At 35.7% G+C, this 14,525-nt stretch overlaps 1 protein-coding gene across 13 annotated transcripts in view; it reads right to left on the reverse strand.

Annotated features, from left to right (window-relative positions):
• The window catches only part of col25a1.2 (collagen, type XXV, alpha 1, gene 2), a 246,576-nt gene that overhangs the window by 94,686 nt on the left and 137,365 nt on the right, over positions 1-14,525 (reverse strand). For all 13 annotated transcript variants that reach the window (XM_031896008.1, XM_031896009.1, XM_031896001.1 and 10 more), the window contains 2 exon segments: positions 8,791-8,817; positions 8,594-8,620 (listed from right to left, as the gene is read on the reverse strand). In XM_031896008.1, coding sequence (XP_031751868.1) covers positions 8,594-8,620; positions 8,791-8,817 — 54 coding nt within the window.

Consider the following 14,525-nt stretch of genomic DNA (forward strand, 5'->3'; position numbering starts at 1 on the left):
ATTATTAACTGGAAACTCAAAAATGTCATATATTTTCAAATTCACCCAAGCCTGAAGTCCATATCTCCACCATTGCACTACAATTATTTGGTTGAAAGAGTTCATCTGACATCTACTGAAAAGTTTTTAACAGTCTTACAGATAGCTACAGAACTTTCTTGATTCATTTTGTTTCAAAAGATATTCTTTCCTTTGCGAGTTTCCAGCAGAATGGCAATGCTGAAGGTTTGCTGTTCATAAGGAGGTATGACAACAGGAATTGCCACCTGCTGCTTACTTGCACTTCCTAACGTTACAACCAGCTGCTGCTGTGTTACATTGGATCTCAGGCTTGGGGCCAGAATACCCCTTACTGTTTGGCTGACCCTTATGCTGGTTCTGAATCATAATAATTCTGCAGTAGTTAACTTCTAGGCAGCAGAATAATACTACTGCTTAATAAGGCCAGGAGTTTAATTTTCCTGCTTTTGGTTAATACTGAAAAGTATAAAACCAGAAAAGTATATTGGTATACACCTGTGCATATGTGGTAGCTCAAGAGTCACAAATCAGCAAGTAGCCAAATTAACTTGTAAATCTGTCCATGCCCCTGCACTGCTCTTTTAATGCAACTTTGTACAACTTGTCTGTTTCTGTTTTTTCAATTATCTGTGCCTCACAGTTCAGGACAATTTATCATTGAAGGCCACATGGTTTTGTGCACATGTTTTCTATACTAGGGATAGCTAATAAATATAAATGTAATCTTTGAGGTCACTGTTGTTGCATCAGCATATCGGCAGATGGAAACACTTCTAAAACTGAGGGTGCCAATGGTTAATTTAATTAGTAACAGAAGATACTAATTAAATTACGTGCTCTATATCTGGGATGTGAACTCTGTTCCAGATATCATTATGTATGGGTAAAATACGTGTCTGTGACTGACAGGCACCAAGCACATTCCATCAGCCCTACTGCCTCTGCTAGGAATAAACTATTACAGGGCACGTGCCATTAGTACAATCTGATACCACATTAACCCTGCACAATTGGAACAATCCAAAGCAGCTAGCATAGCACACAGAGGTCATTGCAGCATCTTACCAAACAAGTATTGTTTAATTTTAGCACATTTCCAATACCAAATTATTAGGTGAAAATGTAATCCCCTGAGCTTTCAGGGTACATGAACTGCTGAGTTACAATTCTATCATCAATGTCATTTTCAGCAGCAAGCCTCCTCGATTTGAATGCTAAGTTCAACATTTTCAGCAGTTTGGATAGACTGCCTATTTTATTTCACTTTTTTAGCCACATTAACCAAGTAAGATTTGTGTTTTACAGAAGCCGTAGAAGAGCAGGGCCCTTTTCACATACAGGGCAGAGCCCAGTACTGCTAAAAACTTGGGCGCTGGAATCCTATAAGAATATGCCTAAAAGAGTGAGAGTGTTAATGTGTAAAACACACGGCTGTGCATTTTGCGTAATATGGTGAGTGTGTCCTAGTCTACCAGTTTCCAACTGGTTGGCACTCATTTAAATTCACTTTTATGTGTTTGGTAAAATATTTTTGCAGAATCTTGATAAAACCTGTAAGTGTCTTATTTTGCAAAACATTTATCTGTCTAGATATGAAATCTATTACCTGAAATACCTTAAACATGGGGTTTTCCATACAGGGGATTTTTATGTAATGGAGAACCATTCCTTAAGGCTATGTAAACATTTCAATTAGAAAAGGAAAAATAGGATTTTTTTCCCATGAACATGGGTTTTTGCTTGTTCAGTAAAAAGTCTAAAAAAAAGCAAATAAGGGAAAAATAAAGAAATGTTTTTTTCAATAGGTTACTATGGAAGGTATTGCTTTATCTTGGAGCTTTCTGGATAACAAGTTTATCTAGAATGTATTTTTCAAAGTTACCTTCTGGCTTCAGACTATATATGTCTGCTCTTTTGCTTATTAATAGTTTTCTCTAAAGGTTAACAATGTCTTTAAATGCCAGAACAGAAACGTTATACAATTAGTGACCCAGTGTTTGTAAACCCCTGTGATCTTCTAATGACATTAAATTAGAATTGTTTATGTTGATTGAATGGTTGTGGCAGTATGTTATAAATTATGATGTATATTAAAATGTGTTTGTAGGTGCCAGAGTTAATAGGATTCAGCCCTTATAAGCAAGCTCCTACCTTATTATTATGACTATCCAGTAATACAAGATAAAATGCTTAGCTTTATGAATGTGACAAAATTGTTCTTTTTCATCCTAAAACAATTTATTTTGGATATGAATTGAGAAAACGCTAATCTGAAGATCTTTTTGCTGTATTTTGCTGTACCTTGTTATATTTATCTTGGATAAGCACAACAATTATTTTATCTACATTAAGGATAATGACTTCATTTCCTACCCTATTTGCTTGGCCTATTAAAAGTTTTAAGAAGATATTATCAGCAAGAACACTTCACAAGTGCTTTTCATTTTTTTCTTTTTCAGCTGACTTTCTATAGTTATAGAAAATAAAAATCTAGCCTATATTTTCATTATAACATTAATGAATGCAAATTAATTTCTGTAATGTAATAATGTATGTGCTATGGTGTGTTGATTGCTGAGAATTTAATTGATAATGAATACAGGTATATGATCCTGTATATATCCTGTATCCTATTGGGTTTATTTAATGTTTAAATGTTAAAATTATTTTTTTAGTAGACAAAGGGGCTGATTTACTAACCCACGAATCCGACCCGAATTGGAAAAGTTCCGACTTGAAAACGAAAATTTTGCGACTTTTTCGTATGTTTTGCGATTTTTTTGGATTCTTTACGAATTTTTCGTTACCAATACGATTTTTGCGTAAAAACGTGAGTTTTTCGTATCCATTACGAAAGTTGCGTAAAAAGTTGCGCATTTTTCGTAGCGTTAAAACTTACGCGAAAAGTTGCGCATTTTTCGTAGCGTTAAAACTTAAAAGGTGCAAAGTTTCGCGTAAGTTTTAACGCTACGAAAAAAGCGCAACTTTTTGTGCAAGTTTTAACGCTACGAAAAATCGCCAGATTTTACGCAACTTTCGTAATGGCTACGAAAAACTCGCGTTTTTACGCAAAAATCGTATTGGTAACGAAAAATTCTTAAAGAATCCGAAAAAATCGCAAAACATACGAAAAAATCGCAAAATACCGATCATTACGAAAAAAACGCAATCGGACTCATTTCGACCCGTTCGTGGGTAAGTAAATCAGCCCCTATGTATGGTGATCCAGATTACGGAAAGATAACTTTATTCGGAAAACCCCATATCCAGAGCATTCCCGATAACAGGTCCCATACCTGTATGAGTTAATATTTAAAATGCTAATGAAAAGGGAACATTGTACTGACCAATATGTATTCTGATAACAACCAACAATGGTCATTTTTTGGAAATCTCTATTTAGTGAGATATAGTTGGACAATTTTTGCAAAGATCTGGCCAAAAGCAGTGTCTGGTTTCTCTCCTCAAACCTCTAATTAGTACCTAAAGGAAAGCAAACAGCATCATTGATGATCTTGTAGATTGTAAGCTCTTTTGGGCAGGGCCCTCTTCACCTCTTGTATCGGTTATTGATTGCTTTATATGTTACTCTGTATGTCCAATGTATGTAACCCACTTATTGTACAGCGCTGCGGAATATGTTGGCGCTTTATAAATAAATGTTAATGTAATGTAATTTATATCCCCAACTTTTCTTTTTCCCTTTGATTTTTGTATTGAAGGTCAACTGTAAATATGGTGGTAATATTGCCTTGGAGTACATTTAATAATTCTTTTGCTTTTTTTACATAAAAATACTCCCACAACTATGTTTTTTTAATAAGGGAAATTAATTATTAGCAAGGGAAGGTTGCAAAATAAATGGGCTATGTGAAAAAAGGGGCCTAGCTCTCACCAAGGTTCACTGCTGTGTTAGCTTTACTGTACCATACCATCCTGAAATGTTATTCTCATTTGGTATGGTACAATAAAGCTAGCACAGCATTGAACCTTGGTGAGTGCTGGGCCCCTTTTTCCACATGAACTATATTGACCAATGTGGCTATACGTCGTTGTAAAAAAATGGGCAACCTGGCATGGTTTTTTACTTTGTGCCCTGCCCTGTACATAGAAAAATTTCTGCAGAGACCTTTGTACCTCCAATAAATATAGTGACGTCTTTAGTTTGCAGGGAAAAACATGTAGGTGTGCCCTCCAGTGCATCATTTACACATGCAAAAAAGGGAGCACTGACAGATGCAGGCTGCTATGTGTATGTGCTGCTACTGTGCAAGGTGCAACGTGTAGTCAGTTCCCTGATAGAACTGCTCTTGAACACTAGGGGGCTGATTTACTAAGACATGAATTTGAATCCGAATTGGAAAAATTCTGATTGGAAAACGAACATTTTGCGACTTTTTCGTATTTTTGCGTTTTTTTCGTCGCCGTTACGACTTTTCGTAAATTGTGTTTGCGCGAAAAGTCGCAACTTTTTCGTAACCGTTACGATTTGCTCGTATCTTGTCGCGACTTTTTCGTATTGAGCGCTCGTAAGCGGCGGACTTTCAGACTTAGCATGATTTTGGAAGCCTCCCATAGGACTCAATGGCACTCTGCAGCTCCAACCTGGCCCAAGAAAAGTCACCATACTGAAGCTTGAATGAATCCGAAACTTTCGTACTCGGCGCGAAAGCTGCGAAAAAGTCGCGACAATTTGCGCAAGTCGTAACGCTACGAAAAAGTTGCGACATTTTGCGAAACATTCGGAATGGCTCCGAAAAAGTCGCGACAATTTTCCGAAAAATCGCAAAATACTGATCATTACGAAAAAAACGCAATCGGACACATTCGGCCCGTTCGTGGGTTAGTAAATGTGCCCCTAAGGGTCATGCTTTTTCTGTCTGGGGTCTAGGCAAATTACTCCTATTATATTTACTTGCAGACAAGAGGCTCCAGTTTGATAGTTGAGACTTCTACAGTGCATTATCAGATATGAATATTGCACTGGACAATAAACCAGAGTATACAAACAAACATAAACCATGTTTGTGGACATAATTAGGAAGAATTAAATTATTTTGGTGGTTTTATGACGAAAGTCTAAAATCTAGTGTATAAATAGTGTAGATATATATATATATAAATTGTGCTATATAGTGTCACCTCCTGTGATTTTAATTGTGGGCTGCCTTGTAGTATTAGTTTCCAGCTTTGTCTACTATGGTGTAAAAATATCTGGCCACTTATCAAAATTATTCTGCAGAGCCTTCCAAGACATCTGTAATGGAAAGGACATAGCTTGATGCTGGAAACAGCCTCCCTATTTATGATATCCCAGAGCATATATGGCAGATCGCTAACTTGCATAAAACAATGTATTTCTGTTCCGCAATCAGTTTCAGTATCTCCACTTTACAATACATAATCTGCACAAGCAAATGCATGCAATGTTTAGTAAAACAAAATCTCCTTCACTGTACATGGGTTTATCATCCATTTCCATTAATAACTTTAATAACTAATAATATCTAGTTTTATAACCTAGGTTTTGATTGCAAAGAATATTCCTTATACCAGTTCCTGGTAGTTGGGTTAATGCAATTGCAAATGGATACCTATGAAGAGAGGCTATTGGTTAGAAAGCAACAGGTGGGTTTAGTTTTCCTTTAAGGTAATAGTTTCTCCACCCATTTGCCAAAATGCCTAATTAATATGAACATTTCTGGACCTTTTACATTATGACAATAAATACCCTCCAGAGAAATTTAGCTATACTGCATATTCTTTAAAGAGAGAGGCAAGGGTAAAAGGTCAAACATTTCTGAAAATGTAATCTGAGTAATGTAGCCTGGTAGTGACAGAGTGAGAGACCAGGATTATTTAAATGTCAGATGTTACTTGATGACCTGAATACAAGATCATTATTATGTAATTTCGACTGGGCATAAGTGAAAATAATTCTGGGAATTGTAGTTCAATGTCAGTTACTATACTACAGGATTATGCTACACAATACAAATGCCATATAAATGCAGTACTAACTTGTGTACTAAGCAGTCAGTAATTACAGTCAGATATCTTTAATACAATATTCTTTATTTGTGCATCAGACCTCATTTTTAAGGATATCTTCTGGTTATAAAAACTCTGCCACTCACTGCCTACACATTCAATATCATTGTATTATGCTATATACTGCCTTCCATTTACCAAGTCGTATTTAGCTTGTCTTGGATAGGTGTAGTTTATATCAAGTTTTATGCCAGAGGGAGAAATGTATTGGGAATTGTTTTGGGAGTGCAATGATTTGCAGGCTGTCAGCATGTTCATTCAACATCTTATAATTCCTGTCCTGTCACTTCCTGTTCTACTCATCTCCTTTACCTTTAGAGACAGAAATATATATTATACACTATCATTTTCTTCTTGATGTGAGAAAGAAAGGCTCCATGCAGAAGCACAAAAAGAACTTCTACTAGGAAGCTAAAGAACAAACCTTTTCCCAGTTTCCCATCATAAATGATGTATGTGAGGTCAAAAGGAACTGACTCAAGTAAGCTATGTGGTGTTTGTTATAGGTACATGTGGGGGCTCTAAATAAAATGGCTTATAATGCAGAATATTATTGTACCTGTTGCATCTGAGAAAGAAGGTGACAGCCCACTTCCCAAAGAGCCTAGTTTGATAATTTTTGACCACCTTTATAATCTTTAAGTGTTTCTGAACAAAGGAACAACTATCACTGCTATATGTGCTTTAGGTAGGGTGTTTTTGTAATATGGAAATTGGTGACAGGCCATCTTATTACATCTCATTGCAGCAATGGTCACAATGTCCCATTTGCCACTAGGCTTAAAGTGAAATATATTTTTTTCTTAGGGTTGGCACACTGGAATAACTTGACTGTTATAACATGAGCAGACAGGAGCAGAGAAGTAAAAGTAAAGTTCCTTGGATAAATAAGTGTAAAATGATTTGTAATTAAAAGAGTTGAACTCCATATGGGCACAGATATACAAACCTAGATTATATGCACTATGTGAGCTGAGTTTTAATATTGTTGCTGAGAGATTTGGCCTAATGAGAGGATTATTCCCTTTTGCTTTCTCTGCATGAATTATAAAATTCACATCACACTGCATGACATGACATATATTATTAATACCATAGGAGGCGAAACTTATCAATATAAATACTCCATTTCAAATCTGTTTATCTTTCTTTGCAATTAAGGAACCTTTCTATAAAATACACCACCAGTTCTTGCATTCCTCCCTACAGCCACTTCCATACTTCATCATTTCTCTGCACCCTGGAGGCACAGATCACAAATTTCCCCACTGAAACACAAATGCTGAGAAAATAATTAAACAGCTGACAGAAGCCATCACCAGAGAGCAAACTAGAAAAAGAAGATGGCAAATTATATTCTTGTATTTATTTATTAAAAATAAACATCTGTGGAGAAGAGAATTATCTTTACTAAGGGGCTGATTTACTTACCCACGAACGGGTCGAAATGAGTCCGATTGCGTTTTTTTCGTAATGATCGGTATTTTGCGATTTTTTCGTATTTTTTGAGATTTTTTCGGCTTCTTTACGAATTTTTCGTTACCAATACGATTTTTGCGTAAAAACGCGAGTTTTTCGTAGCCATTACGAAAGTTGCGTAAAATCTGGCGATTTTTCGTAGCGTTAAAACTTGCGCAAAAAGTTGCGCTTTTTTCGTAGCGTTAAAACTTACGTGAAACTTTGCACCTTTTAAGTTTTAACGCTACGAAAAATGCGCAACTTTTCGCGTAAGTTTTAACGCTACGAAAAAAGCGCAACTTTTTACGCAACTTTCGTAATGGCTACGAAAAAAATCGCATTTTTACGCAAAAATCGTATTGGCAACGAAAAATTCGTAAAGAAGCCGAAAAAATCGCAACAAATACGAAAAAGTCGCAAAATGTTCGTTTTCAAGTCGGAACTTTTCCAATTCGGGTCGGATTCGTGGGTTAGTAAATCAGCCCCTAAGTCTTACAAAGAAAAGGCTATATTAATGGCAGATTTGTTGTGTATAGGAAGTGATTATGCCCTTATTCAAAGTCACCACTAAAGGAAACAGGTTTATTTAAAATGTTCTTATAAAGACCAACACCTATGGTATGAAAAAACTTGACATATTCAACATGGTGGCACAGACAGACACTTTTCGGTAACATACTACTGCATTTTTATTACACAATTAAATGTTAAACATGTTAAACAAACACCTCAATACTTTCTAGCTGTATATCAATGATTATTTGTGAGATGCATTGCAGGTTCGCTATTCATGTTTATAAAATAAGTAGGCAGGAGGGGTGTAACTATAGAAAGATTTATACCATGCAACTGCTGGGCATGGGGTTGCCACCCTTCTATTAATATAATAAATGAGATGTCTTGCAATATGTGTTATTTTGTATTATGCTCTACAGTTCAATGTACTCTTCAGTACCATTCGCATGCAGAGAAAATGCAGTTATTATTAAATTATTAAATACACAGAATGGCTGTTGGTTACTTGAAACTGTGTTTAGCAGCTTTACATTTTTAAAGTGCTTACCCGAGGTCCCTGATCACCTTGATCACCCTGCAAGGGGAAAGATGAAATGGTTTTTGAGTTCCATTAAGTGCCGACCTGTGTCACTGTCACAAACGAAACTCTCATTATACAGAAACAAGTCCTATTGAACATCAGCAGTGTGAATCTGATTCACCACTTCTAGTATTTGCATATATAAACATTATTATTTTACTGACCTTGTCTCCCTTTGGGCCAGGAGGACCCTGAAAAGCAAAAATAATGAATGTTAATATAGATGGTTATTTCATAATAAAATTTTATACAACATTTATTCTGTATTACTATATCATTAGTTAAAGCTAAAGTCTCCTGTAGACTGTCAGTACACATAGGGGCTACCAAATAACCAATCATGGCCCTCCTTTAGCGTCCCCAGGTACATTTTTTGATGCTTGTGTTGCTCTTTTTACATTTGAATGTGGTCACAGGTTAAAAAAGATTGGGGATCACTGCCCTACAGCCTAAAGCTCACCAAACCAGTTTTTTGGGATGGCCAGGTAGATGTAGAACAGCTTCTTCTCATATGAAGGTAAAGCCAAAGTTATCCTAAGAAGGGTACCCAGTTGTCCTCCTGGAAAATGGAATGGTGTCAAAAGAGGACATCATGTATGAGGGTTAGGGAAATGAAGGCTGATATGGAACAAAAACACACTTCAGAAGTGTGGGATAATTCTCCACAGATCTATAGCATGGGCAATACAGTGGGCACATTAAGAGGGTATTGGTGCTCTGTATTTCAGTCACATGTGGCATAGTTCCAATTCATAGCAAAAGAACTGTTGTACCATCCAGGCAGAGTGTTTAGGGACAGATTACTTTATCACTTATTAAAACATCATAAAAAAAATCTGCATTATACCTGAAATATGGTAAATTAAATATGGTAAAATAAACAGTATGGTGCAGAAATGTGCATAAAACACATTATACTAACATGTACTGGTAAGGTACAATTTTTCAGCAGCTTTGGGCAGGATGCTGGCTTGTGTAGCATAAAGTATTAGCAGAGGAGGAAATAATTTCAAGACAAGGAAGCCCTGCCTGAGAACTATACAGAAATAACATGTTACAGATTAACTTTATGTCAAATGCAAATATCCTCCATTTCCAGTCTGATATGCCACTTCCTCTCTCATTTATCTACTGTGGCTGCAAGTAGAACACAATTTATGGGACGAAGCATTGGTCACACTCTGGCTTCCACATTTTGGAAACCACACTGGAACGTCTACAAAGTTAGTCAGCATCTTAGGGGAAGATTTATTCATCTACACTGATTTTTTGCTGAGCCTGCCCTGTCCTGATAAAATAACTGCCCATTACTCAGTAAGTGTTCAGTAAAAAAAGCGTAGGCAACCTGCTCAATCAGTTTTTTTAAATTTTCAGTTCTACTAAAGATATGGAAGCCCAAGAAAACAGACAATAATATCAACCAAACAAATGATTGGTGGATGAAGAGACCCAACAGTTATCTATATTTATTTATAGTAAATCTAAAAAATGTACCATACTAAATTATTCTGTACCATTGCTAATAGAAAACATTTAGTCAGCCCTCCAGCTGTTAGGAACTACCAAAGGCATTTATTTATAGTGCCTTTTAATTAAATAGACTGGTTTCATGTAAAAAAAAAAAAAAAGTCTACTGGTAAGTATGTTATACTTTTCTTAAAATCATGCTAATATCCATTATGAACTCATGTTTCCATGTGTACTTTTATTCTACTGATTATGGTGTCCTGTCGGATTTCTACATATATATAGAATACTCTGTCTCCTAATGATCCCCTGAAATAGTTAGCCCCCACTGTACTTGGTCTAATGTTATGTGCGTGAGTGTTATATATGTGCAAAAGGCAGAGTTAATCCCAAAACTGCAGGAGAAAGGGGACTTAGTTTGTAGCAGGGTCTTAACTTGAGCACCGATGGGCTGCTGATTTGAAGGAAATTATTACATATTAGTAAAGAAAACTTAAAAGTAGATTATTAGGAACAGAGGGAGTTATGGCCTGGCCATTTCATGTGTATTGGTTGAGGGAACATTGGGGGGGACATTGATTAGAGTATCATTTTAAAGAAAAAAGGGAGGTCTGTTTATCAAAATTCAAGTTTGTGAATTTTGGAGTTTTCTTTGAAAAGACACGAAAACTCCCCATGCTTTATCAAAACATTCAATCAATTTAAATGTGGAAAAAAGTTGAAGACATCATCATTTTCGATGAGTCTCTATCAGGAACTGAAAAAAATTAAAAAAAATAATTTTTGCAAGGCAACCCTCACTGACTTATACATGTATTTGCCAGATTTTCGATTTTTACGTCTAAATGTTTCTTTTTTTTGCACTAATAAATCTCAAAACGTTCGAGTTTTAAAAACTCTAATTTAGGTTTGTGAGTTTTAACACAAAAAAGCCCTCGAATGGCAGTAAAAAACTCAAATTTGAACATCCATCTATCGGCCCCTTTGTGTCAGCCTGAAGAAGGGCCCTCAGAGTGAAGAAAGCTTGCCAAGTAATATTTCTATAAATTAAGCTATTATCATATATATATATGTGATAAATGGCCTTTTTTTCTTCTTCTGCTTCTACATTTACATATCATATTCCCTGCTGTGACCACAAACACAAAGCAACCAATCTTGGATTATATATTTTATACTTTCCAGATGTATGTGATGTCACCTACAATAAACTAAACTCAAGTAGACCTGACAACGGTTGCCATTATGTACTTTATCTGTACAAGAGATAAGCAGAATTAGCTAAACAGAGCTGCTAAAGTGTATTTGTGTTTTCTTCCTGAGCAAGGAACATCTAAGCCAGTTAAGAGCATCAGACCCTGACGATTATGAGTCACTTTTGTTTGAAATACTATTATACCATTGATATTATAGGGCCAGGGAAGACTTTAGAGGAAGCAATTCATCTAATAAATGCAGACTTTTCCTCTGAAAATGTGCCCCCAGACCCAGAAAAGCCACAACAACTACATTAAAGTATAAACAAAGTCGCTACGTGAAACTTGATTATTTTGGCATTTCAGCTACTTCAAGGTAATGTATGGTCCAAATCCAAAAGGCAGATGTTAGATCCTGTCTTAATCCAAAACTCCTTTTATAGCTGTCATGTGTTTTAAAAGACATATGGAATAGCCAGTTACAGTTAATATATTGTAGTGTGTGTTTGTGCCATATCTGATGTACCATCATTGTGATTGGTGCTTGAATGAATCTTTTTTAAATCTTTTTCTCTTTCTGTTTTTATGTATTCAGGTCATGTTATGTCTAAGTCATGTTGTATCTAACAACTCTAAGGCAATAGACTTGCTGAATAATAGTGAAAAGTTTCTTCAGTTGAAATGAGAGTTCACTTGGGTGAGTGGTTAAATGTTTTCACAATTTCTCAGCAAGCCCAGTGTCTGCAGACTAATTACTACTAGATAGTACTCTACTATCTATAGTTGGAAGTTCCTTTGGTACTATAGTGCAAGTTACAGTCCAAAGCCTCTTGTCTCTGTTTGCTTAGCCAACGACAGACAAGCTATTTAGAATGCAATTAGATAGTGATTTGCTTATTGCTGGCATTCTGAGCTTTACATAAACAAATGTCAAATGTTATCCAACACTGTTTACAGAACCATATGATATAAACACATCTCCTTTACAACATGGATTATACTCCAAATAATTTATTTTACAAAATAATAAAGACATGGAAAGCAGTGCAATCTCTGAAAGAATGCCACACTAGATAAAAGCCCCACTGTAACAACATATTGGAGAAATATGCACCCATCCAAAAACATTATAGGTTAGTATAACTCATTTTTTAAAATTAGTTCAATGAATAGATAAATTAATAAATTACATTCTTAATTAGGAAATACTTCTATGGTTTTTGCACTTAACATGGCACATTCTAAAATTAAAGACAAATTCTACTTAGTGTTCTTCGTAGCAGCCCAATAAGAAATGTCTGTATAAACAAACCCCTCCCTTCCCCCAGGTACATGCTGTTAGGCTAATCATACATATGCATCTCGGCAAAATACTCATTGTGCTCTGAGAAACAGGAAGTAGAATGTGACTTTCCTTTCAGATTGTGCCCTGTTTAGTGCAAATAACAAGTAACAAAAGCCATACATATTTCCTAATTAAAACAATAGGTGCAAAATTTGTTAAGCACAAGCCCTATATGTGAAAAGGGGATATACTGCCCCTTCAAACAAACAATCTTTCAAACAATAAAGGTCTCACAAGAGCTCTCCAAGAGCTTCTTTGTGGTGGTGGAGTCTACTATCAAAACACATACACAATCACTATACAGAACAAGGATGTCCAACTGGACCCCTTGGGTCAAATATGGCCCTTGAAGAAATTATTATAGTTCTGATTATGGCCATATATATATATATATATCTTGGGAAGAGTAATTCCTGCAAGCCAGCCACTAAGTAATGTAACCCATCTTGCATAATTAGATGATGACTATTTTGGCCCCTATTTTGACCCCTTTATTTTGCTTTAATACAATGACATCCTACAATTAGAATAGCTATTGAAATGAGCTGGACAACTAATTCTAGATCATTTTTTTAGAACACTCACATTAGAAACCCCAAGAAAATTGTTACGAAATCCTGCTTTCAGATTTCAGTTTTGGACTGTGCTCTTTAACAATAAATTTTTTCACAGACTTACAGTATTCTCCAATGGCACAATGGAAATAAAAGATGTAAAGTGATCTGTATCTGGCAATTGTTCAATAATGATAATATATTAAATCTGAATGATACAAGGATGTTGCTAACATATTATAGTAACCTTTTGTCTACATGCAGTTGATTGATATAATGAGTTAATATATATCCCTGTCTAACAGTAAATTGACCACAAATATTTAAATGTTATCAGAAAAATATATTAAGGGTCATTTACTTTACAGAAGGCAGTGTGCAAAGTGTTAAAAAAAGGCCTAAACTGACTATTTTTTTGCACTTTGCACACTGCCTTCTGCTGTTGCAGAATACCTGCATGCCTCTGTGTTCTGTTTCTAAATGACGAGCAAGTTATGAAGAGGCAGGAGACGCGGGCTGCAACAGGGCCCTATCCTTACTGTCTCCTCTATTGCACGAGGTAGGGAAAGGGCTTAAAGGAACAGTAACACCAAAAAAGGAAAGTGTATAAAAGTAACTAAAATATAATGTGCTGCTGCCCTGCACTGGTAAAAGTTGTGTGTTTACTTCAGAAAGTCTACTATAATTTATATAAATAAGCAGCTATGTAGCCATGGAGGCAGCCATTCAAAGGAGAAAAGGCACAGGCACATAGCAGATAACAGATAAAACACTATTGTATTCTACAGAGCTTATCTGTTATCTGCTATGTAACCTGTGCCTTTTTTCCAGCTTGAATGGCTGCCCCCGTGGCTACACAGCAGCTTATTATATAAATTATAGTAGTGTTACTGTAGCAAACACACCAGTTTTACCAGTGCAGGGCAACAGTGCATTATATTTTTATTACTTGAAAGCTCTTTCATTTTTTGGTGTTACTGTTCCTTTAACAGCACCTACTGAGTTAAACATTCCTCGGGGCACAAGTGCTTGTTAGGTGAGCAATAAAGGGCATGTTCTTGCACCCCTTACTGCTCCAGCACTTGAGCCCTGGGGAAAAGTAAATTACCACAAAAAAGAAATATATTAACAGAAATATAACAAAATAATGATATAAAAACTATTTTATAGAACACAATAAAGTAGAGACACATTTCACAAAATTCTGCCCATTGTCAATTGTTTAACACAAACACTATGCCATCTACACACATATAATAGAAAAACATCAGAAGTATAAAGAAAGTTATTTGAAAGGGCAACACTCATAACTATTAAAAAAAACAAAACAAATAGCT

This window comes from Xenopus tropicalis, chromosome 1 (genome assembly GCF_000004195.4).
Source record: "Xenopus tropicalis strain Nigerian chromosome 1, UCB_Xtro_10.0, whole genome shotgun sequence".
In the NCBI taxonomy this organism is placed as follows: Eukaryota; Metazoa; Chordata; class Amphibia; order Anura; family Pipidae; genus Xenopus; species Xenopus tropicalis.